The sequence below is a fragment of the Epinephelus moara genome, chromosome 16 (genome assembly GCF_006386435.1).
Source record: "Epinephelus moara isolate mb chromosome 16, YSFRI_EMoa_1.0, whole genome shotgun sequence".
NCBI classification, from domain to species: Eukaryota; Metazoa; Chordata; class Actinopteri; order Perciformes; family Serranidae; genus Epinephelus; species Epinephelus moara.
Window position 1 is genome coordinate 25,012,673 of NC_065521.1, and position 21,495 is coordinate 25,034,167.

Here is a 21,495-nt window from a genome sequence, read left to right on the forward strand (position 1 = left end):
TGTAAGTAGCAAATAAACAAAATAATCATACAGTGGTAACTAAGAAGGTAACTAAGAGCAACATATAATGATTTGATTTGCATGTCCAAAAAGGAGTGGCAGGAAGTACAACCTTATTTATCCCCACCCCTTCTCCATAAATTAATAATAGTCAATTATGTAGCTCCCCATCAGTGTAAAGCTGTATAATAATTAATTCTGTGAGACCTATTCATATAAGTTAAATAAATTACCAATAATATTTGTCTTACAGCAAGATTATAATTACAAAAATCTCATCTTTAATTATGCAGAATAACTCTGTAAGTCCAAAAAAACAATGTGGAATCGCTCCTGCTAAAATATACATCTTTCCACAGCATTCTGCAACAACATGAAAATAAAAAATCAAGAAAATAAAATCATCATAAAATAACCCAAAAATATAATGTTCACAGCTTCTAAGGTTACAGTATCTTCTCTGCACACAGAGGGTAGCTATACCTCATCCTCACTGGCACTTTATCAACACTTGATTCTAAAACAAGTGACACGATTCTTAGTGGAAAACATCTAAATCCCAAAGTACATTGCCACGTATTTGTTTACAATCTGTCTGCACATTGTGTTTACACAACCTAATCTAATGTCAGAGAGTACAAAGTATACTCACACACCACCAGACAGTTTTACTTACACATCAAATAATTATAAGTGAATCTTAATTAAGTGAAATTTAATTATTCCATTACAGAGGACAGTGTGGGAAGATAAAGAGAGGAGTATACAGGGAGCAGAGCTGGATGGGAGCGTAAAGGACAGAGATCCTGTAGCGATTAAAATGTCAGCGCGTGCAGAGGCAGATGCACACCTGCCAGGCGCACACACACACACACACACACACACACACACACACATATATAGCTCACCTGCATTATCTCAGGCTGTGTAAAGAGTGACTCTGTGACTAAATCCGGAACACAGCCCCAAACACAAATAGTAGAACTGCCTGCTATGAAATCAGCATGTGTTCAGTTGGGATGACTACATGGGTACCGTATATCTTCCATTTTATACGTACTCATAACTTTTCTGCTTGTTCCCTCCCTGCATGCCCTCCGTCTTTCCATCTTTCCTCCCGTCTCTCCTCCAACCAGAAGTCCAGACAGTCTGTGTTTTATTTATGACAGTGTAGTGAACACTGCTTTGACCAGCCCGTGGTTCAGAGGGGGACAAACAATCCAACAGTAAACGTTAGTGACAGGGCTGTTACTTGCCGAGCGGCCGTCATACACTCTGTTCCCCGTGTCTCAGCCCCTCAGCCATGCCTGCGGGGCCCGTCCGCCTCCACAAGTGTCAGAAAAGCTGGTTTTTCCTTTCACTTCGTATAAAGAGAAAAGACTATGAAGGTGTTTGAGAAATGTTGTCATGCAAAAGCTGTGTTTGTTTGGCTAGTGCTCCCTGGCAGGAGTTGCTGACGTGCTGTGTGGGTGTCCTATATAGGAAGCAGCACGATCAGCATGTTTTAAGCCATGCTATCATGGGATGGAGATGATTAAGATATCTGCCGCTATAGCAGGGGATTTAGTGTACTAGAATATTGCCACTGGTCTATTTTCTCCATGAGAAGGTGTGTTATGTTGCTCATATATTTGACTGCGGGAACACACACGGGGGTATCAACAGCTGGCCGCGAGCATCTTTGTTTTGTGTGTGTCTACAGTATAGATGTGGATTGTCAGACCTTGTTGGCCTAACTCTCTATGAAAAGCTCATCAATTGGTTGTTACGCTGCAGGGAAAGGTCACCGCATCTTCCTCTGCATGCCTCTGGCCTCTCTCTGTGTTTCTATCTGTTTTTCTCTCCTTCTGTCTCACTGGAATTGGGGCCGAACCCTCTCTGTCATCTCTCATAACTGAAGCAAAACGGGAGGAAAAGAGAGATGAGAGAGTGCGGTGGAGTTGTGGCCACAGCTGGGGCTTCGGTGTACGGGGCAATACCCTAGGAGGAAGAGGAGGGGGGAAAGAAAAGATGATGCAGGAGGAGGGGGAGCGAGGAAGGAGAGGCGCAGTGAAGCTCTGCAAAACAATATAAATATAGAAAGTAGATGAAACAGCTTCCTCATATTTTTTTTTTTTGCTTATTCACTCTGGCTGCCTCCGTGAATAGATAATATAAAGCCAGATATACTTGTCACTCCCTTTAACCGTCTGACAGGAGATGACGCGCACACACACTGATGCAAACACAGGCGGTGTGGAACAGGTTGTGTGTTTACTCTTTCATAATGCGCCTTGCTGAAAATTGCTGCACGATCCGGAAAATGTCACGTCCTTGATCTCTTTTCACCACTACACACTGGTGCGTGGAGGGGCTGGAGACGTGGGGAGGGGGATTTGCAGAGACATGGGTCTGCAGCAGAGACAGGGCTGCGCGCCTCAGATAACACTGCAGCCTTTGATGGGGCTTGGCCCTCCTCTGTTGGAGAGCGCAAGCCGCTCCGCCTCAAATAGATCTCCGCTGCGGACTCCATTGATAATGATTGGATTTAGTTACAGAGCAGAAATGGCTCGCTGATGATAATGATAACAGATGCGATGGGAGTTAGTCAGCCACTTAGGGCCGAGGGATTGTATCGATGCCGTGCCAGCCTGCAAATTTCCCCTCAGACTGGACGGCCTCTCTCAGGCTTGATAAAAGTTGATGGCAGAGGTTGATAGAATGCTACCTGTAATTGCATTGTGTATGATGTTGGCTGGAAGGTTGTAATGAAGATGTAGTGCAGCACAGATGGAAGACAGTGTTCCATAAGCTGCTTCCTATAGGGAAGGGGAAGAAGACTGGGAAGGAGGGGTGAGGTAAAGGAGTTCAGGGAGAGGAAAAGGGGAGTTTCATACTGATATAAGGAGTGAGAGGCAATCAGCAGGGAGCAGAGAATAGAGAACAGAAGCAAAAGAGATAGAGGAGCGCAAATAACAGACAGACTTTCAGAAAAGACGACAGTCAGGATGGAGGAACTCTTTCAAGTGTGGGTAGCGTGTAGACATAACAGGGGAGCTGGAGAAAGCCAGAGATGGGGAAAGAGCAAGAGATGGAGACACGGGAGACAGGAGATGAAGGTACAGAGTATAAAGTACAGATAGATGAGAGAGAGAAAGAGAGGTAGAGAGAGAGAGAGAGAGAGAGAGAGGGTAAGGGGGGATGGGTGAGGAGGATGAACACAGGAGGGGGAGGGGAGAGAAATATTTTCTGTGTTCGGCGGAGCTGGAGTCAGGAGGTTGTCATGGTGATAGCGGGGTGAGAACAGGAAAGGGAGGCAGGGGTATTGACACCTTGCCCAAGACACTGCATACCCAAACACACACACACACACACACACATGGACACAAACAAAATGACTCATGCGTAACAATACTGACCTGTCACATCCTAAGTAAACACACTCACACTTTCTCACACAAACCCACAAGCGTACACACAGGTGGTGCCTACAAATAGGCTGAGACCATGTATGAAACTCAGGAGCCATATCGCCATGCAAACTCTGTTTCCCATGTCTCTCTGCTGTCTTTTATCCTCACACAGCCCCATTTGAATGGCAGGCAAATCCCTTTAAACTGACTTGTCTTACCAGACAATTACCTAAACCAACCCTCAGTCTGCTGCTGTGTGTGTGTGTGTGTGTGTGTGTGTGTGTGTGAGAGAGAGAGAGAGAAACTTCACATATCTGAGCGTTGCTGTTTTCCTGTGTGTGTTGATGACACAGAGAGATGAGAGAGGCAGAAACAAGCTGATGTAGAGACAAGCAGCAGCTCCACTGGGGCATGGTTTTCTAAGCCACTGCACACACTTATATAATAATAATTTGTATTTGTATATTGATTTTTTTTTTAAACACAGAACTTGTACAGAACAAAACTGCAGTAAAATAACACATCTCCAAACTGCAGTTCTTGCTAAAAGAAATGTGAAGCACTAAATCACTTCCTTGCATCAGAGGAGTGTTCAGAACAGCAGCTGTCAAGGTTTATATAAACATATTGCAGATCCATTATCCTGACCTGTTAGTAGAGAGCGTTTTTATGGAGAATAGCAATTTACTTAACTTCACTGACGTTAGAAGTTCTGCAAGTCTGATTGAAAATATCTTAAATCCACACAGATAAATCTGAAAGATTGACTTGTCATTGTGGCGTGGCGAGAGACGGCGAAGCATAAAAGAAATACAGCAAAGTGCAAACACAGCAGGAAGAAAGAAAAAAAGATTTCCAACTCGAACAACAAACAAATCAATAAAATTGCTCACTCAGAATGTTAGCACTTATATAAAATGTGTTTTTAGCTGCGTCCTAACAGAAGACAGAGTGCTGGAAGGTGGAGGCAGGTTGGATAAATTGCCCCACACTTTATGAGACTGTGATCCTTTTTAATATTTTAGTCTGGACTTTGGAGACGAGACTGTTTGAAGAGAGATGCAATATCTGTTATTTCCATTTCAGTCCTCTTTGTTTCCTTCTCATCCATACACACACCATCACCCTCTTGTCTTTCTACTCTGATTCCACTCGATAGACATTTACTAGCTGTTTAGGGGCGTTGCAGCTCCTGCCTCATCCCCAGAAGACCTTGTATTTGATTAGATGAGAAGCACTTAAGGGGAAGTGCTGCTTTTGCAAGTTTTAACAAAGTTAATGGGATTGGCAAGAAGCTGTTGTTTGACCTGGTTAATCATTTTGAAGATGCGAATCACCTTGGTAAGCTGTTTTCTTAAAAATGTGTCTCCTCTTCCTCTTCTGTGGTCAGTTAACTTGTGACGTCTGAGTGGTTATGCTCGTTCTGGTCCAACTGCCTTGGTTTGCTTTTGTTGTAAAGAATTTGCAAATGTTTATGTTTCTCTCTTTTGCATTGCACTGATTAATACAACAGCTGTGGCTGTGTGTGGGTTTGTACCATCTGTGCCTGGGTACAAGCATGTCTGATGTGTGTTTTCATTCACAGACTTTATGTAATTTCATGTGTGACTTCTTCATGTCCCCACAAGCCCAGCATCAGGCTGGGAAAAAAAAAATTCAGCTGCTTTACCACAGTCGTTGAGCCACTGGGGCCCATCCATGCAAATGTGTTAGCATAGAACTATGTGTGACCTTGCCCTGCCCGCAGCTCATTTCCCTGAAGTGGTGGAAAAGACAGGATTACATCCAACCTAAGGAGACCATGACAAATGTTTCTGGCAACGTCTAAATCTTAGCAATGAGCTGTCTGTGGGGAAGCTCAGGGCTAAAAATTACCTTATTGAAATATTGTAAAAACTACAAACCCCTTGTTAGGAACCCAAGACACAGAAATTTCTTTAAAACAAAGACATGCCACAAATTTACATCAGGCAAATTAGATTTTTTTTTGTTTTGCTTTTCCAAGAGTGCTTTTTTTCTCTGAGACGCATAGATCTCAACCTGTTGTGATGGAGGTCGTGGGTCACGTATACACACCCCGCCCCTCTCTTCAGGGTGTGGCGTGCTGATTCTCCCAGCGGAGGCGGCCACGTGTCCTTGCGTGTCACACAAGTCGCTGGCAGCTGAGTCCTCCAGCGCTATATGGGCCACTTATCACCTGACCCGAGGGACCACTCCCTCCTCCTCCTCCCTGTCTGCCGAATGACTGACTACACAGCCCCTCCTCAGACAACAACCTGCATCAGCCAACACAAACCTACCCCCACCTGTACACTTGATGCAACCCAGACGAACACTCACAAGGGCACACATATGCTCTCATTCACACCTGAGGCTCATCAGATAACCTCAGCACTACAGCCTTCTCTTAGAGGCTCATGCAGCTTTCTCTTCTGCTGCTTTATGCTGTATTTATGCAGAGCTGACTTGAATAACAATGAGGTCTATATGGAAAACAAGTCATGTAAATGCTTATGTTTAGTGTCCGTACATATATGCCATGGTATAGTTATTCAAGCATGTGCTTATAGCGTATTTCCCTCTTGTGCTGTTGCATGCTGTTTGTGTTGTTGGAGCTGTTTTGTCGTCTCCAACCGCGTTAAGCTGCTGCATCTGGTTTCAGGGCTAACACTGATAGATGCTGTACTGATGTCAGCTTCTTTTTACTACCCCGCCTGGCTCCAGTTTGATCCCCAAAGGCTTCAGTAGCGCACACACACATACACACACTTAGACATACATAAAATCTCCCTTTCACCCGTCTGATCTCCCTCTAATTTTTCTCTCCAAGGGATGAATAGCTGCGCACAAACACGTCTAGTCAAGGATCTCCACTGAGCTTCACTTCACACATGTCGTCACAAAGGTAGAGAAAAGAAAAGAAAGTGGCAGTGAAGGTCAAAATGCACGCAAAATAAAAAACACAAGCGAGGCCGTTGGCTCCGGAGGAACGGGAGAAAAGGGGAGAGGCTGACTGTGAGAGATAAAGAGAGGGAGAATGCACAGACTGTAGGAGGCATAAAAGGAAGCGGGGAGGGGAAACAGAAGGTCACTCCTAATAGCTCTTCCACATAATTACATAATGCCATAATTGCCCTTATTTACTCAAACTAACTCCATTAACTACTACAGTATGAACACTAAAGCATTCCGCCACAAAAAAGTATCGTCATAAGCTTTATGTTCGTCATCGCATGTTCCTACTGCACGCAGAGTGCATAACAATGTCCCTCTGAGGATGTGTGGTTGCATGGGGGGCGCTTGTATGCATCGCATCTTATATCTTCTGCATGACACGGAGGGTGTGTCCGTAATTACCGCGCTTTGTTGCTGCAGGCACTGAATCTAACTGATGCTGCTAATGAAGCAAATGACGCCCACAGGCAGCAGTGTAAGGAGACTTTACGCTTGTGTGTGTGTGTGTGAGAGAGAATACAAATGTTTCTTACTTAGTGTACAAAAACAATTTGTTTCTTTGTTTTCTGTGTTATTTTTCCAATGAGACAAACAGTGTGTTTTCTTTCCATATTTGCTGAGATTACAGGTGAATTGAAAGGAAATGAAAAAAAAAAAAAAAGATTCAATATGGCAGCACTGCCCACATGTTGCACCCATTTAACCCAAACAGAAATCTGGAGTCATGGTTTTATCTACCCAAACACATTGTGTTCCATTGTGCTCCTTTCTGCTTATTTTTTCTTTTTGTTCATTGATACCATACATCTCCATTTCCTGTGACTAAATGACTGACAGGCAAGGCATAAGCAAATTACCTTATCAGTTGTGGACTTAAGTGCGCCACAGCTAACATGCTAGAAGCAGAGAGAGAGCTAGAGGCAGCACTCCATCTGCAAGACCAGCTCCATTAGCTGACAAGAGAGATTAGCTGACCTGCTGACACACAGGCCGATCTCCACTGATACCCACTGCAACACACACATGGACTCACGTGCACACAAACACACACACATGCAGGAAATCTGATACACTATTACATTAGGGGTAACACCCCTGTTTTTGATTGTTACAGAGCTTTTACTGGTCAGTGATCCCATAACCAGATCTCTCTTTTCACATCTGTCAGTCACACTTTTTTCTTCATGTTCTTTCCATCCCACCTCTTCCTCTCTTTGTTTTTATCTCCTATGAATTTTTCAGACTTTTTGTTGTTGACTTTGTCGTCAGTCCCCCCTTTGATCTCCCGCCGTTGTTGCCCTTCTTTCTCTTTGTCAGTTTTTCGCCCTCCGTCCCGCCTTCCCTCCATCCACTTCACCTCTCTTTCTCCAGCCCTCACGGATGTCTTAATGAGTCCACTCCCTTCTACTTCAATTATTCACCACTTCTTTTATTCTACCATTCCCATTGTGTCTTAAGGGGAAAAACATCAATAAATAAATCAGAGGTAGCTCCTTTTGTAGTCTTGGCAATAGGACGGATGACGGTGTGCATGTTTATCGTTGCACACGGGAGAGAAAGGGCAGGAGGCTAGAGATTTGTAGAGAACTTTGGGAATCTTGTACTTCTGTTTTGTACTTTAGCTTTCAATTGGATGAGTTTGTAAATGATTTCACCTTATAAATGTTTGAGTAACTTATACACATTCTGCCAAGTCGGGGTGTTATGTGTGTCCACATGTCTGTGCACATACTGTAGTATCGATGTAAAGACATCCGGTATTTGTACTTACACATCGAGGTGTGTGAATGCATATGTGTGTTTGAGGGACGGCCTGTCAGTGTGCGGCAGTAAACGAGTGAGTGTGTGTACGTGCGTGCGCATACGTAAGTGATACCGCAAACCCGTTAGTGTCCATGTGTGTGAATAACTGAATTTGTATGTACAAGGGGGGATGCTGTGTGGAGACCCTGTTGTCATGGCAACCAGGATAGAGAGAGTGAGAGTGGGCGGTTGCCCTCACGGCTCCTCTGACAACCTTTATTTTCTCCAGCTTTGTGTCACTCCAATATTAACCCCTAACCCTTGACAGAGCGAAGGGGGGGTGGGGGGTGAGGTGGGGGTCTTCAAAAGCGGTGCAGGCGTTTGGAAAACGAGGGAAATATGGCGTGCATTTTATCACCGCATTTGACACTAGTGGGAGTAGTAAAGTATCTAACGGCCAAGCTTATGCTAATAGTAGTATTGATAAATGTGCTGTCTGTGTACCCTGATTCCAGATAAGCTGTAGCTCTGCAGCTTTTTTCTTTTGCGCTGGTAAATTTCCATTTGTAGTTGACCATGGATCATCGGTCTTCAAACACATGTTACTTGGCCTTTTAAACAAAGAGTACTGGCATGAGGGAGATATTGGTTTCCCTCTGTGCTGTAAAGCCCCTTTTTCCATTAAAGTTGCAAATACTGAATTAATTAGCCGCCTATTGTCCAAGCCAGAGTGCTACCGCAGCAGTTTATTAAATTGATGGAGAGAAAAGGCGTTGAATACAGTGAGAGGAGAAAGAGAGGAGAGGAAGAGGGACTAGGAAATGTACTGTGAAAAGTGATCGGAGGGGAATTGAAGAAAGCTTTTAGTGTCAGCTACCAGGGGGGCTGAGGGAGGAGAAGAAGAAGACTGATAAAAAGGTGACAGGAAAATGGGCACTCATCGTTCTTGGACGGTTCCTATTATAGGGGCTTGGCTCTTAAGTAGAAAACGTGAGAATGGCTTGTAAGAAATGCAATCTTCACTGCAGTGAATGATGAAAGACATGTCTGCGTTACCCTGTGAATTGTTGAGCAGAGCAGAAACAGGTAGCCAGACAGTATTATTTCACATGATTTGTGGTATTTTTCTGCTGTAGCGACAAAGTGGGTGTGAGACTTGTCTCACTGCAACAGGCTCATGCATTAAGTATGACCCTGCCAGAGAGAGGACGAGGGGAGGGAGAGGAGGAGAGAATCAGACAGCCTCACCAATGACGCCAGGTATAGATGGACAGCATCAGTCTGGGACCAAACCAAATGTATGGCGAGGGTGTGGATGAATTATGAATTTGGGTGAATTTAGGGCAAATTGTGCCGACAGGAAGGAGATTTCTATGAATAATTCACTCCGTAGGGGGCCTGATCATCTACCCCCCACCAGCATCACCTTGTTCCTCAGACCCCCTCTCCTCACCTCTACTATCTATCTATTGACCCTTATAATCTCTCACTGCCTTTCTCCTGTAATGCCTCTCAGTCCATTTTTTCTTAGTGAGTGCTCCCTTTGTTAACGTCTAAATGACTCCATCTTCGGCCTGTCCCTCTGTCCGTCTCTTTTCAGCCCGATGTTTCTTCAGACAGACGAACCCTGGGGGAAGAGTAGGGGGTAAAGGGGGGCATGTATTCATTTATTTTTCTCCCCCCCTCCTTCCGTCCCGCATCCTCTCCCCCTACACATCTTCACAGCTGGAGGTAGTTAATATTTAAAAGCAAGGCATGACAGGACGCGAGACCTGCACACATGTTTGAACATGCACACACACACGGATCCAGTAGAGCAGCACATCTGATTAAAGTGCTGAGAAGCTTTCAGAATTGATATTTGCATGACTCACTGTGTTGAGAGAAAATATACCAGGCTACATTCATCAACATCCCAGCTCCTCACAGGGATACGTGAGGATATGAAGCAAACAGTAAAAGTCTCTCATGTACATGTGGGCGGTTGGCACGGTGGGGATTAGAAGATGTGTGAAACTCAAAACATGATTTGACTCTTGAGGTTTGATCTTGTGTGTGTTGCTGCCCCCTCCTCCACTGATAAGACAGCCTATTCAGCACTGGAAAGTCCTTGGCAACACCCAACATGTCTGCTTAATGCTAATTACTACATTTTGCAGAGGAAGGAAGGGTGCAATTTTCTATCTGATGGATGACAAGGGGGGTACACACCACAATGGTGTACTGCAATTAGATTATATTAATGATAGCAGTACTAAAAGCACACACATTTGTGTTTTTGTAAGCAAAACGCCTCAAAGCATGAATTCATGAATAATTGAAGGAGTTGCAAAATTGACTTGGTCGATTTGGCTTGTTTGATACATGGCCTGTTGGCGGCTAATTTTCTGCAGTCAGGCTTTCTTATGGAAAAAACAACCACGCCCTCAAATCTCAACACGGCACTGCTCGCTCCACAATCTCCCCATGATTGAACAACTTCTGATGGTGCCCGTTGACATCCCAGCGGTGATAATAGTTTTTAAAAGCACTCAGAAACACTGTGGCAGGTCATCTCAGCCCAGCTGCAAGCAGCCATCCCAGGCGTGACCTTTGACCCTGTCCAATGAAGCAGGTAACAGGGCTGGGATTGGATCGCTGACAGCTGCACAGCGGACACCCTGAAGATGTGAAATCAGGCATCTGCTTCGTTGTCAGTGACTCTCGCCCCTGTGATAATGGAGCTCCAGGAGACTCCATGCCGTGCACACAGCTTGGAAGTGTGTTGGTCTGTGTGTGTGTGTGTGTGTGTGTGTGTGTGTGTGTGTGTGTGTGTGTGTGTGTGTGTGTGTGTGTGTGTTTGGGTGTGTGTCAGGCCACATCAGTCTGTACTATCAGCATGTTTGGGTGGCTGGGTTAGCCTCATTACGTGGCTACCTCCCATGCGACACTCTCCCTCACTCTTTCTGTCTGCCTCAGCCTCACTGTTTCACTCACAGTCGCTCCTTTACACTCCCCTCCCAACCCATTATAGTGTTCCCCTTTACTGCTCCTACTCACCATGACTGGAATATTCTTTGGCAAGGTCCACCTCCTGACTGGAGCCCACTGGACCATGCCCTTTTATCAGTCAGATTTTTTTCTGTCAGACCACTCGAGGTGTGTGTCTGTCTGTCTGTCTCACTGCCTTCCTTTCTGTTGGTCTATCCATGCATTGCAAGCTTCTTTGAATGTGTTACTCCCCACGATTGTGTCTCTGAGTGTGTGTGTGCACACGCAACACACTCCCTTGGTGAATGGTGATTGGCGGCATGACAAGCGACAGCGCGCCACACCATTAATCAGTCCTGCTTTGCTTCACTCGGCTCTCGCTCGCCATCTCTTTGGAGGGGGCACTGATGGGCAAGCTCCCACCTTAGATCACATTAACACAAGTACTAATACCCTGACTAACCCTGCTTCATTCATCTGCCTCTAATGGTATTTTGGAGAGGCTGGTTTAAGACCGGATCACTGTAATTGGCCCCCTGTCTCCAGAGAACAACAACATTCACTAAAGCTGCTGATAAAAGGACGGGAGAAGAAGAAGAACAAGGAGAAAGTGAACAAATGATGCACACTGATTGGAAGAGTCTGCACATGTGTGTGTATGTATGCGAGTGGATGGATAGGATTAGCGTCACAGCTGTCACCCTTTGTCATCCCTCCTCCCCTCCTTCCATATCCCTCCACTCCTCCCATCACCTCTCACCCTCCCTCCTCCAGGTCTGTCTCTCTCCTCCCTCATCTCCACCTCTCTGTCTCCTGCGCTCTCCTCTTCAAACCCACTTTTCCTCTTTATCTTCCCCTCAAGTCCTCCACCCACTTCACCCCTCCTTCTTCTCCCTCTCTGTGTGCTTGTTGTGCCATTCTTCTGACAAAGCAAGCAAGTTAGTGTAATGGCTCATTTAATCCCAATGCTGTTAGTGTAAACTGCTTTATTAAGGGCTCAGCTCTTGTTTGGTCTTTAATTTCATCTAATTTGGCTCTGTTGATGTACACAAATGTCAAATTCCTGTTGCTCTTTCCAAGATATAAACACATTTTTCACAGAGTGACTTGAAAATATCCCCTGTAATTAACTGGCCAGCCATTACCCTCTAGATAACAGAAAATGAATGATAATCACATCTCTCCATCCTCTTCTTAAGCACCGCTCTTCTCCGTCATCTTCATCTCCTCCCTTCTCTGACCTCCCCCCCACTCTCCAAGGTCACCCATCACTCCATTGTGGCACTGCCAACAAACAGCAGCGTGCGGAGCCAGAACTCTTTCAGTCAGGCTGCCATTACTGCAGAGCTGCCAAATAAGCATCCTCTGTCTATTATCGCCATTTTCTTTTGTCTCACATGTACGTCTTAATCATGGTGCACTGTAACAGTTCTTTGTGTGTGATACTGAGTAGTGTAAACAGTCAGCGGGCTGCGCCACGTGGTGCCGTGGGGGAGGACAGCCTGCATGTTGTGGGGAGGACTGGATCCAAGGGTACAGATGGAGAACGGGTAGACTCCTTGCAGGGGTGGCCTGCCTCACTCACCACGACTGATAGCATCTTTATCGCACACTTATCACAGCACTATCACCCAAGTACACTAGGGATTGTTCAGTTCGTGCAACACAGCCCAGACCAGTCAACTTAATTATCAACTATTTGTTTGTCTGTCTTGCGTATTATCTGATTTGACACTTCATCAATCTGCATTTGTCTGTCCACAGCCCATCTGGGTGCTGCAAGGCTCTGTTCAGCTTCTTGTTGTGGTATTCTGTCCATCTGTCCTGCTGACTGGCCCTTCCATATGGGCCACTGGTCATGTAATTAACCAAATGGAGATTTTTTTTTTTTTTGCAGGACAGGTTCAGTGATAGGCTTTGTTGGTGCTTTCTGTTGGGATGTGTATTGTTGACCCTTGATTGGTGTGTTAACTCCATGTCTCGGTCTGTGTATAGGTCTGACCACATGGTACAGGGTAATTTTTCTCCCATTCTGACACATGGCTCCGCTCTGCCCCTCCCTCTCGCTTCTCCACTTGTCCATCCCTCACCTCCCCCCTCTCCTTTATGTTTCAGAGAGGAAACCAGCAGGAGGGCGTGGACCTGACTTAAAGGAGAGAGCGAAAGGAGAGAGGAGGAAAAAAAAAAGAAGACAAGAGGAACATACAAAGCAAAGCAGGGGCCTCCTGGAAAAGAAACAAAGCTTCACACTTCCTCTGCACGAGTGTGTGAGGTTGCCCTCTGTGTGCTTTTTACTGTACGAGTGTGTGAGCAGGTGGGACTTTGATGGGACAGTGAGCAATGCCTCACACGCAGCGACAGCAGGTTGGCAGTAGGGGGCAGTGCTCCTCTTGCCTCCTCCCCCTCCTCCTCCTCCTCCTCTCCCTTGCTGCCCAGCCCAGCCGAGCAGCCATACACATACCCTCCAACTGTGAGTACAGATTCATATCGCACCATTCATAACAATGGTAGCTCAACGCTTCCATGAGGTTCAAAGATCCGTTTGTTGTGTTAATTACATTGTTGATTCATCAAAGCACGCTAATAATGATCTTTCATCGCAATTAATTAGTGCAAATGAGCCGAATGAACATGTGTTTCTCTTTCAGTAACCTCAGTATTCAGGGTTGGATTGCGCTATTATGCTCAAAATACTGCACTGTCTGAGGTTTCTTTGGTTAGTGCTCATCTGTGCCTGTGGTGTGTCTAATTACTTTGTAATTGATCCCCTCATACTGCATTGATTAGTCCCACTATTGATCTGGTTTCCTTGGTGCAAACCAGAATGTGATTGGGGAGTAATTTAATCAACAATTGAGTTATACAACAAAAATCCACCCAGGTTTTTCCTCACTCGTTCTCATTTCGTCCTCCTCGATGCAATATGTGGGCATTAGAAATACAGCTGAGCTTGTGGCCCTGCAGGGAAATTGATCTTCATCTCCTCTGCTTCTGTCGGCCCACAGAGCTCCAATAGAGAGAGAGAGAGAGAGAGAGAGAGAGAGAGAGAGAGAAAGACAGAGAGAGAGAGAGAGAGAGAGAAAGACAGAGAGAGAGAGAGAGAGAGAGAGAGAAAGACAGAGAGAGAGAGAGAGAGAGAGAGAGAGGGAGAGAATATTGTTTTCACTGCTGCTTTTGTTGTTCACTCTTTATCTAAGACTACTTGCAGTGAGTCACAGTCCTTCACCACCCACACAGACTTCAAAAGTGTGTGTAAAGATATCACACACGTGTGGAAGCACACACAAATAACCTGTAAACGCTGATGAAATGCAGTAAATCTCCCAGTCTAATTCCCAAAGGGGGGAGGTGACACAGAGGTGAGAGGGCCGAGGAGGATGAAGGAAGGATGATGAGGAGGAAGAGGGTGGAGCGGGTCAAAGATGTAAAAGGTCAAGGTGTCCTCTGCCTTTCAATTAGCGAGCCTCTGCCATGTCAATGGGGCAGTGATCAGGATCAATACAGGAGATGGGTTAGAACTGGTGACAAGGAGGCCGGGGTTAAAAGCCGTGCTCCATTACAGGAGACATTACACTGCTTTATCATGCATGTATTATAACTGTTGTTTAGTTATCTATGAAACATCTATCTATCTGTCTATCTATCTATCTATCTATCTATCTATCTATCTATCTATCTATCTATACTGTTAATTAACTATTATTAATTATATTAATTATCTTTTTCTCCCTCTTGTTTACTGTAACTAACGTGTTTTTTTCCCCTCATTGCCTTTTCTCTGGCCCCCAGACCACATAAGTGATCGTAAGTGCTTTTAACTTTATTGATGTCTATCTGTCTTAATGCTGGTGTTGGCAAAGCTTATTGTAAACACTTTCATTATGGCAGAGAGGTTATTTTTCCATCCGGCACACAGTAAAAGTCCCGCCGCACTGTGCTGCACTTTAATGAATCAGACATTAGTGTGCATTTGCAGTGTTATGCTTGCGCGCGTGTCCGTGTTTTTGCACCTGTTTCAGCGCACGTGCTGTATTGTGCACGTGTGTTTGTACGTGAGGATGCGTGTGTGTGTTGGTTTGTGAACATGCGCCTGTTTCTGTGTGCCGTTTTTTCTGTATGTGGGTGTGCGTTTAGCCTCGCCGACTCCCAGTAGGTGAGATCCCTGTAGGAGCAGCGAGGAGGAAGTGTGAGGAGCTGCTGTCTGTAAGGAGGCAGCAAGGCTGTCAGATCAAAGACACGGGGAAATAAAGAGGAGTTAAAGCACTAAGCACCGGCTCCTCTCCTCCTCCTCTGCCAATAATGGAGCTGTGCCTGCAGCCCAAACTTCAATTTGATCAGCAGAGGAAATGGGCTTATTTCCTCTATCAGTGGGAATTCTTTCATTAAATTCCCTCACTCACCCAATCCGTCTCTTTCTGAATCTACCCCTTGTTTGTTTTTTTCCCTCCTACCTCCGTCTCCCCTTGCTCTGTTTCTCTGTTGCTCTGCATGTATGCTCTCTCTGCGCTGCACTTCATCCATCTCCCCCCGCCTGCTCGGCTCCATCCTGTGTCCTCCTTTACCCATTTACCTACGTTAGTCATCAGGGACTCTGTTTCTTTCCCTTAAGGTCAAATTAAAGACTCTACCATCATGTCACATCAAGCTGTGACCTCTATTCCACAGCACGCAGCCAGCAGTGTATTGTCACCGAGGCTATGTGCAGAAAAAGATTTAAATTTCTGTCTATAAGTATTGAAAAAACAGAACATAAAAGTACGACATTGGCCATAAAGCATGTGGACAAATCAAACATGCTGGTTCAATACAGTATTCACAGCAAATCCTAGCATGCTGGGTTTTATGGGTCTGTTACCGAGACATTGCTTTACGGCTTTTACGGACAGTGGCGACGGAGAAGGAGAAACCTCTTCTGGTGGTCATTACTTTTTTCCCTGCGAAATCCCTGCTTCATTTCCCCACAGACTCTTTCCCTCCCTCTGCCTATCTCTCAGTCTCACACAGAGCACTGTGCCATATATCTTTTTACATGAACCTTCCCTCTTACATTATGCTATATCAATTTCCTCTCATCTCAGCCCATTTTCTCCGCCTGCTCTCTTACTCTCACTCTTTTCCTCGGCCTACATTTCATCTTTCTCTCTGGGGAGTCTTTTTAAGTGATATTGACCGAATATACTTATCGGCAGCTCTTAAACTATGAAAATGAGTTGTATCTCTGGCTATTCTGCGCTGTTTGCTAAGCCGTTACCAACAGCTGTAGAGATATGTGTGTTACAATGGGGTGATGTATATGTTAATGTCATAGCTGGAGTTATTACAGCAGCATGCAGAATGAAAGCAGGTCACATAAAGACTGCAGCACTATTCTGAGTATGTGCACGTGTCTCTGTCTTTTTAAAGCATATAGGGGTGTAGTAGTACATGCATGCCTGCTTTGTAACTGGTGTTGTGACAGCACTAACTCTGTTTTCGGTCCTTGCAGTCAAGAGGCCTCCAATGATCACCACACAGCCGGAGTCTGTCACAGTCTTTAGCATTGAAGACCTCGTCATGAACTGTGAAGCCACCGGCAATCCTCCACCCATGTTAGTCAGCACACACAAACACAAACAGTCTGAAGATGCTATATTAGTCATGGAGGAGCAGCCTACCCAGTGGTTATCTTTTTAGAAAACTGAGAACAGTGACCTTCCCTCTCCGTGTTCAGCTGACATCTACATATTAGTATTACATGAGAGCGCAGCTTCTCGCAGTCAGAGTTCTCATTTCAACAAGGGATAAATGTCATTAAGCCCTCGAGCAATCTTTTCAGAGTGTCTTTGCTTCTCTGAAGTGGAAAACTGCTCCAATTGCCAAGGAAAAAGATGAATATCGCAATTACACAGCACAAGCTTATGAGTCCCACTGGGGCATCTCGTGTAAATTTTACATCAATTCATTTTTGCCCTCAAATTCAGCGACATGTAAGGACAGTTTGTGTGTGTTAAAAAACTTCTTTTTCAAAGGCATGGTAATGATTTATTTTTTGCTTTGATATTTGAGTGAACACCCTCCCATCAGTGTTACTGATTCTTTTTTTTTTTTTTTTCTTCGCTCAAGTTTCCGATGGACGAAGGATGGAGAGGAGTTTGACCCAGGCAGGGACCCAGAGCTAAAGGTGACTGAGCGCTCTGGCTCATTCGCATTCTACACTCTCAGTAATACTATGGAGACTCTGAAGCAGTACCAAGGCAAATATGTCTGCTACGCATCCAACGAGCTGGGGACAGCCGTCTCTAACGAGGCCATACTCAACACTGATGGTAAGAGCACGCTGATAATCCTGGAGCAACCAGTGAACAGTTATTGAGACGCAGTCATTACATTTTTACGGTTCATTTGGATATTCATATTCCCTCATGCTCAGAGAGAATTTGCTGTAGTCATTTGGCTTTAGCCTTGAGAGACGAATCGTACCATTTGAAATAGAATCAAATTAATCAAACCTCCTCTGATATGTTTTCAAAAAAAGCTGCATCACATTAGAGGAGCTATGTGTCTTTTATAGATGTCAGTTTCAGTGTTGGAGCTCCTGTAAATGCCTTCAAGGTCCAGGTAGAAGCGAGCTGTGTTGTTGTTGGTTTTTATCAGCAATAACAGAGCAATTTACAAAGCTGTGAGCAGAACCAGCTATAAACCTTTTCCTTGCCCTGCTTTATAGAGAGCTCATTTGTTAGCAGATGGAGGCTCACACCAAGAGCTCAGAGTACCGCCACTCAGAAGATAATTACATGCAATAACATGATAATCAGCATATACTCATGTATTCACACACACACACATGCACACATGGGCCCCTGGGCAAAAGTAAAGAGCACCTCTGTGTATCTATCCACCTGTGTGACTGAATCTCTCCTGGGCGACCTCCTTCCTTCACAGTTTCCCTGACAACGGTTTCCCCAGAAACGCTCTTGAGTTGATGTCATGTGAAGCACTCTTCAGTAGCTCCTGTGGGGTTATCAACAATGGGCAGAGGGGAGGAGGGGGGAACACGTATGACTCACAGATCACATCATTCTCCTTCTGCGAGGCAAAAGACAACCTGGCTCCTTCTCACACGCTTCTCCTGAAGTTCCTCAAATGGGGATTTATAAATAATACTCCTTATCCACTTCATGGTGTGTTTAAGTTGACGTGTGATGAGAATTGCCCCAGGAAGTCTTTACACGACACTGAAAATGTGTGCACAGGTGGTTGTGTACACGTGTATCTGCACAGACTAATAGCCGTGTGTTATCCTCACTTGCTCCCCTTTAGTTCCCCCGTCCCAGCAGAAGGAAAAAAAGGTTAATGTGAGGTCTGAAGAGGGAAGCAGTATCGTTCTGAAGTGTAACCCTCCGCAGAGCTCTATGGAGCCTATCATTCACTGGATGGACTGGAGTGAGTACATTACCTTTCCATCTCTCCTTCTATTACATCCTTCCTGTCTCCACAATAAATCTGCTACTTAGAGTATCTATCCATCCTTTTGTTGTCCACTCACATCATAATGAAGTAGCTGATAATTTATTTCTCAAACAATATTATCTTTTCTCTTTCTCAATGTGCAGAATATCCTTTCATACATTTATCTGTCTCTGGATGTCCCTTTTTAAAAAAAAAATGTCTTCAGTACCTTTTGTAGGTTGAGCAGAGTCTGTTCTTACACCTATTCTCCGACGTCTCTTTATCATCATTTTTCTATTTCTCTCATCCAATTGTATCTCTGAGCCGCCTTCTCCGATTTCCTCTCTCTATTTTATCCCCTTGTTAAGCTCCTCATTCTCTCTCCCTTGTTTCACATTTTCCCACTGCCTCTATCTGCCATCAGTTTCTCTCGTTCTCTGTCTCATTTCCTCTCTGCCTCTCTTCACAGGGCTACACCATATCGTGCTGAGTGAGCGTGTGGTAGTGGGGAAGGATGGCAACCTATACTTTGCCCATTTGACAACGGAGGACAGCAGGGATGACTACACCTGCAATGTCCAGTACCTGGCGACACGTACCATTCTTGCAAAGGAACCCATCACTCTTACTGTAAACCCCTGTAAGTTTTGCTCTGAATCAGCTGAATCAGTCTACTGATAGTAGGTTGGACTGATCTGACCTGAACTTAGTTTCGGAAATGCATCTTTATGCCAAGGCAGCTCTTTTTGTGATTTTAACACAATAAAGTGCTTTGGGAAAATTTCATGGCAATCTATCCAATAGCTGATGAACCATTTCTCTGAAAAATGCAATTATGGACCTAATGGTGGTACTAGGGGAAAAGTCAGAGGATCACTAAAGACATTAGGTTTTCATTGTCTGGAGGCCAGGCCTTTGTGAACCACATTACGTGGCAATTCATCCAACAGTAGTTGAGATATTTTAGTCTGAATCAATAGCCAACCATCTGACAGAACAGCACTGCCATGGCAAAATATACACCAATTAGCCACTACATCAAAACCACCGATGAGTGAAGTGAAGCTTATCGATCATGTCATTGTAATGCAATGTTCTGCTGGGAAACCCTACGTCATTGCATTTATGTGGATGCCGTCCACCCAAACACCATTTAAGACAAAATATACACCCTCATTGTAACGGCACTCCCTGATGGCAGTGGCCCCCACAGCAAGACAATGTGCCATGCTACACCACAAAAACTGCTCAAGAATATCCCAAAGAAAACGTTAAAGGCATCCATTTATTTTAAAAATTCTCCACATCCCAATCCAGTTAAACATTCTTGCCAGTACCCCAGAGCCAAGGCCCATCACAGGTGGGGCCTCCTTGGATTGGACTTCGCTCTGACCTGTCAAGGCATGGACACAGGACCTCTGTGAGTGTCCTGTGGTGCCTGGCACCAGGGCGTTGGCGGCAGATCCTTTGAGTCCTGTGGGTTGCGATGTGGGATACCGGCACATCTCTCAGATGCTTGATTGGATTGGGATCTGGGGACTTTAGAGGCCAGGTTGTTGCCTTGAGCTCTTTGTCACGTTCCTCAGGCCATTCCCGAGCAGTTTTCGCAGTGTTGTATAGCACATTGTCTGTTCTGGGTGGGGCCAGTGCCACTTGGGAGAGCAGTTGCCATGAGGGTGTGTGCTTTGTTTTAAATGGTGTTTGGGTGGGTGGTGCATGTGTCATCCACATGAATTCCAGGTTCCAGGTTTCCCAGCAGAACATTGTATTGTAACAAGCTGATCAATGTTATGTGAATCACCTGTTAGTGGTTTTAATGTTGTGGTTGAATGGTGTATGATTTTTGCTTTTTGGGTGAACCAAACCTTTGAGATCAAGTTTACACTGTCCTTGATACATGCATTTTATTTTGTAAAATATATTACTATTTAAAGATGATCTGTACGCATTAAAAATCAGTGTTCTTACTTGTCTTCTTTACATAATAGCAATTTGTCACAATAAAATGTTGTCTATATATCATATTGACAAATGTTGTCAACTACTGAGGCCTCCTAGTTAAACCAAAGTCAGCTCACCCCCATGTGGTGGCATGTTGTGCTGACCAAAGCAGTACCGCATCCAGTAGACGGTCACAGAGCCGGCAGGGGGTCCATCACCTCCTCAGCCCAGCGGTAATGAGATGCAGCTCACACTGAGATGTGGCTGCCAGCATCTGTGGCCCAAGTAGAGGTCAGAAAGATGAGCACGTGTTAACATGAGACCTCTGTGTGTGTAGAAAATCTGTACGATGATGTGTTGTTAGAAAAGTAAAGTCTTCTCCACAGGATTCCGCACCCTGCATCTGTGTGTGTGTGAGTGTGTGTGTGTGTCAGAGTCTACAAAGTGGCTGCTGTGTCAGCAGCACGGCAATTTGAAAATTACCCATACATATGTATGAATCTTTCTCCACGTCTTTGTGTTTCCACTTCTCTTTCTCCAGCCAACTCCGTACTGCGGAACAGGAGGCCCCACATGATGAGACCTACTGGAAGCCGCAGCACTTACCATGCCCTCAGGGGCCAGACCGTGGAGCTTGAGTGCATCGTCCAAGGCCTGTGAGTGTCGGCGTGTGTATATGTTTCTGCCCCCATCAATCAGAAAACTTGAGCCGCTCCCTTTAATCAATCTTACCTGACTCTCATCCATCTCTCTCCCCTCCTCCTACCTCCCACCTCTCTGTATTCCATGTGTCCCTTTCTCTGTGGCATCCCTTCATTCACATTGTTCCTATTCCTGCTATACCTCTTCTTCTCCTTTCTCCTCCTCTTCAGTCCAACTCCCAAAGTTATGTGGCTGAGGAAGGATGGCGAGATGTCAGAGTCACGGACCGTTAAAGACATGTTCGACCGGCGCCTGCGCTTTACTAATATCTCAGAGAGCGACGGGGGCGAGTACCAGTGTACAGCTGAGAACTCCCAAGGGAAAGCCACACACACTTACATTGTGGCTGTAGAAGGTATGTCTC

At 45.1% G+C, this 21,495-nt stretch overlaps 1 protein-coding gene across 3 annotated transcripts in view; it reads left to right on the forward strand.

The window, feature by feature from the left end:
- l1cama (L1 cell adhesion molecule, paralog a) overlaps positions 1–21,495 on the forward strand; it is a 47,591-nt gene that overhangs the window by 11,208 nt on the left and 14,888 nt on the right. For 2 of the 3 annotated variants that reach the window (XM_050064762.1, XM_050064763.1), the window contains exons 2-9: positions 13,176–13,530; positions 14,850–14,864; positions 16,546–16,648; positions 17,163–17,365; positions 18,360–18,482; positions 18,958–19,128; positions 20,971–21,085; positions 21,302–21,486. In XM_050064762.1, the coding sequence (XP_049920719.1) occupies positions 13,401–13,530; positions 14,850–14,864; positions 16,546–16,648; positions 17,163–17,365; positions 18,360–18,482; positions 18,958–19,128; positions 20,971–21,085; positions 21,302–21,486 (1,045 nt within the window). In that variant the 5' untranslated portion in view covers positions 13,176–13,400. The remainder of the gene's footprint in view (positions 1–13,175; positions 13,531–14,849; positions 14,865–16,545; positions 16,649–17,162; positions 17,366–18,359; positions 18,483–18,957; positions 19,129–20,970; positions 21,086–21,301; positions 21,487–21,495) is intronic. The other variant, XM_050064764.1, reaches the window with a different exon arrangement.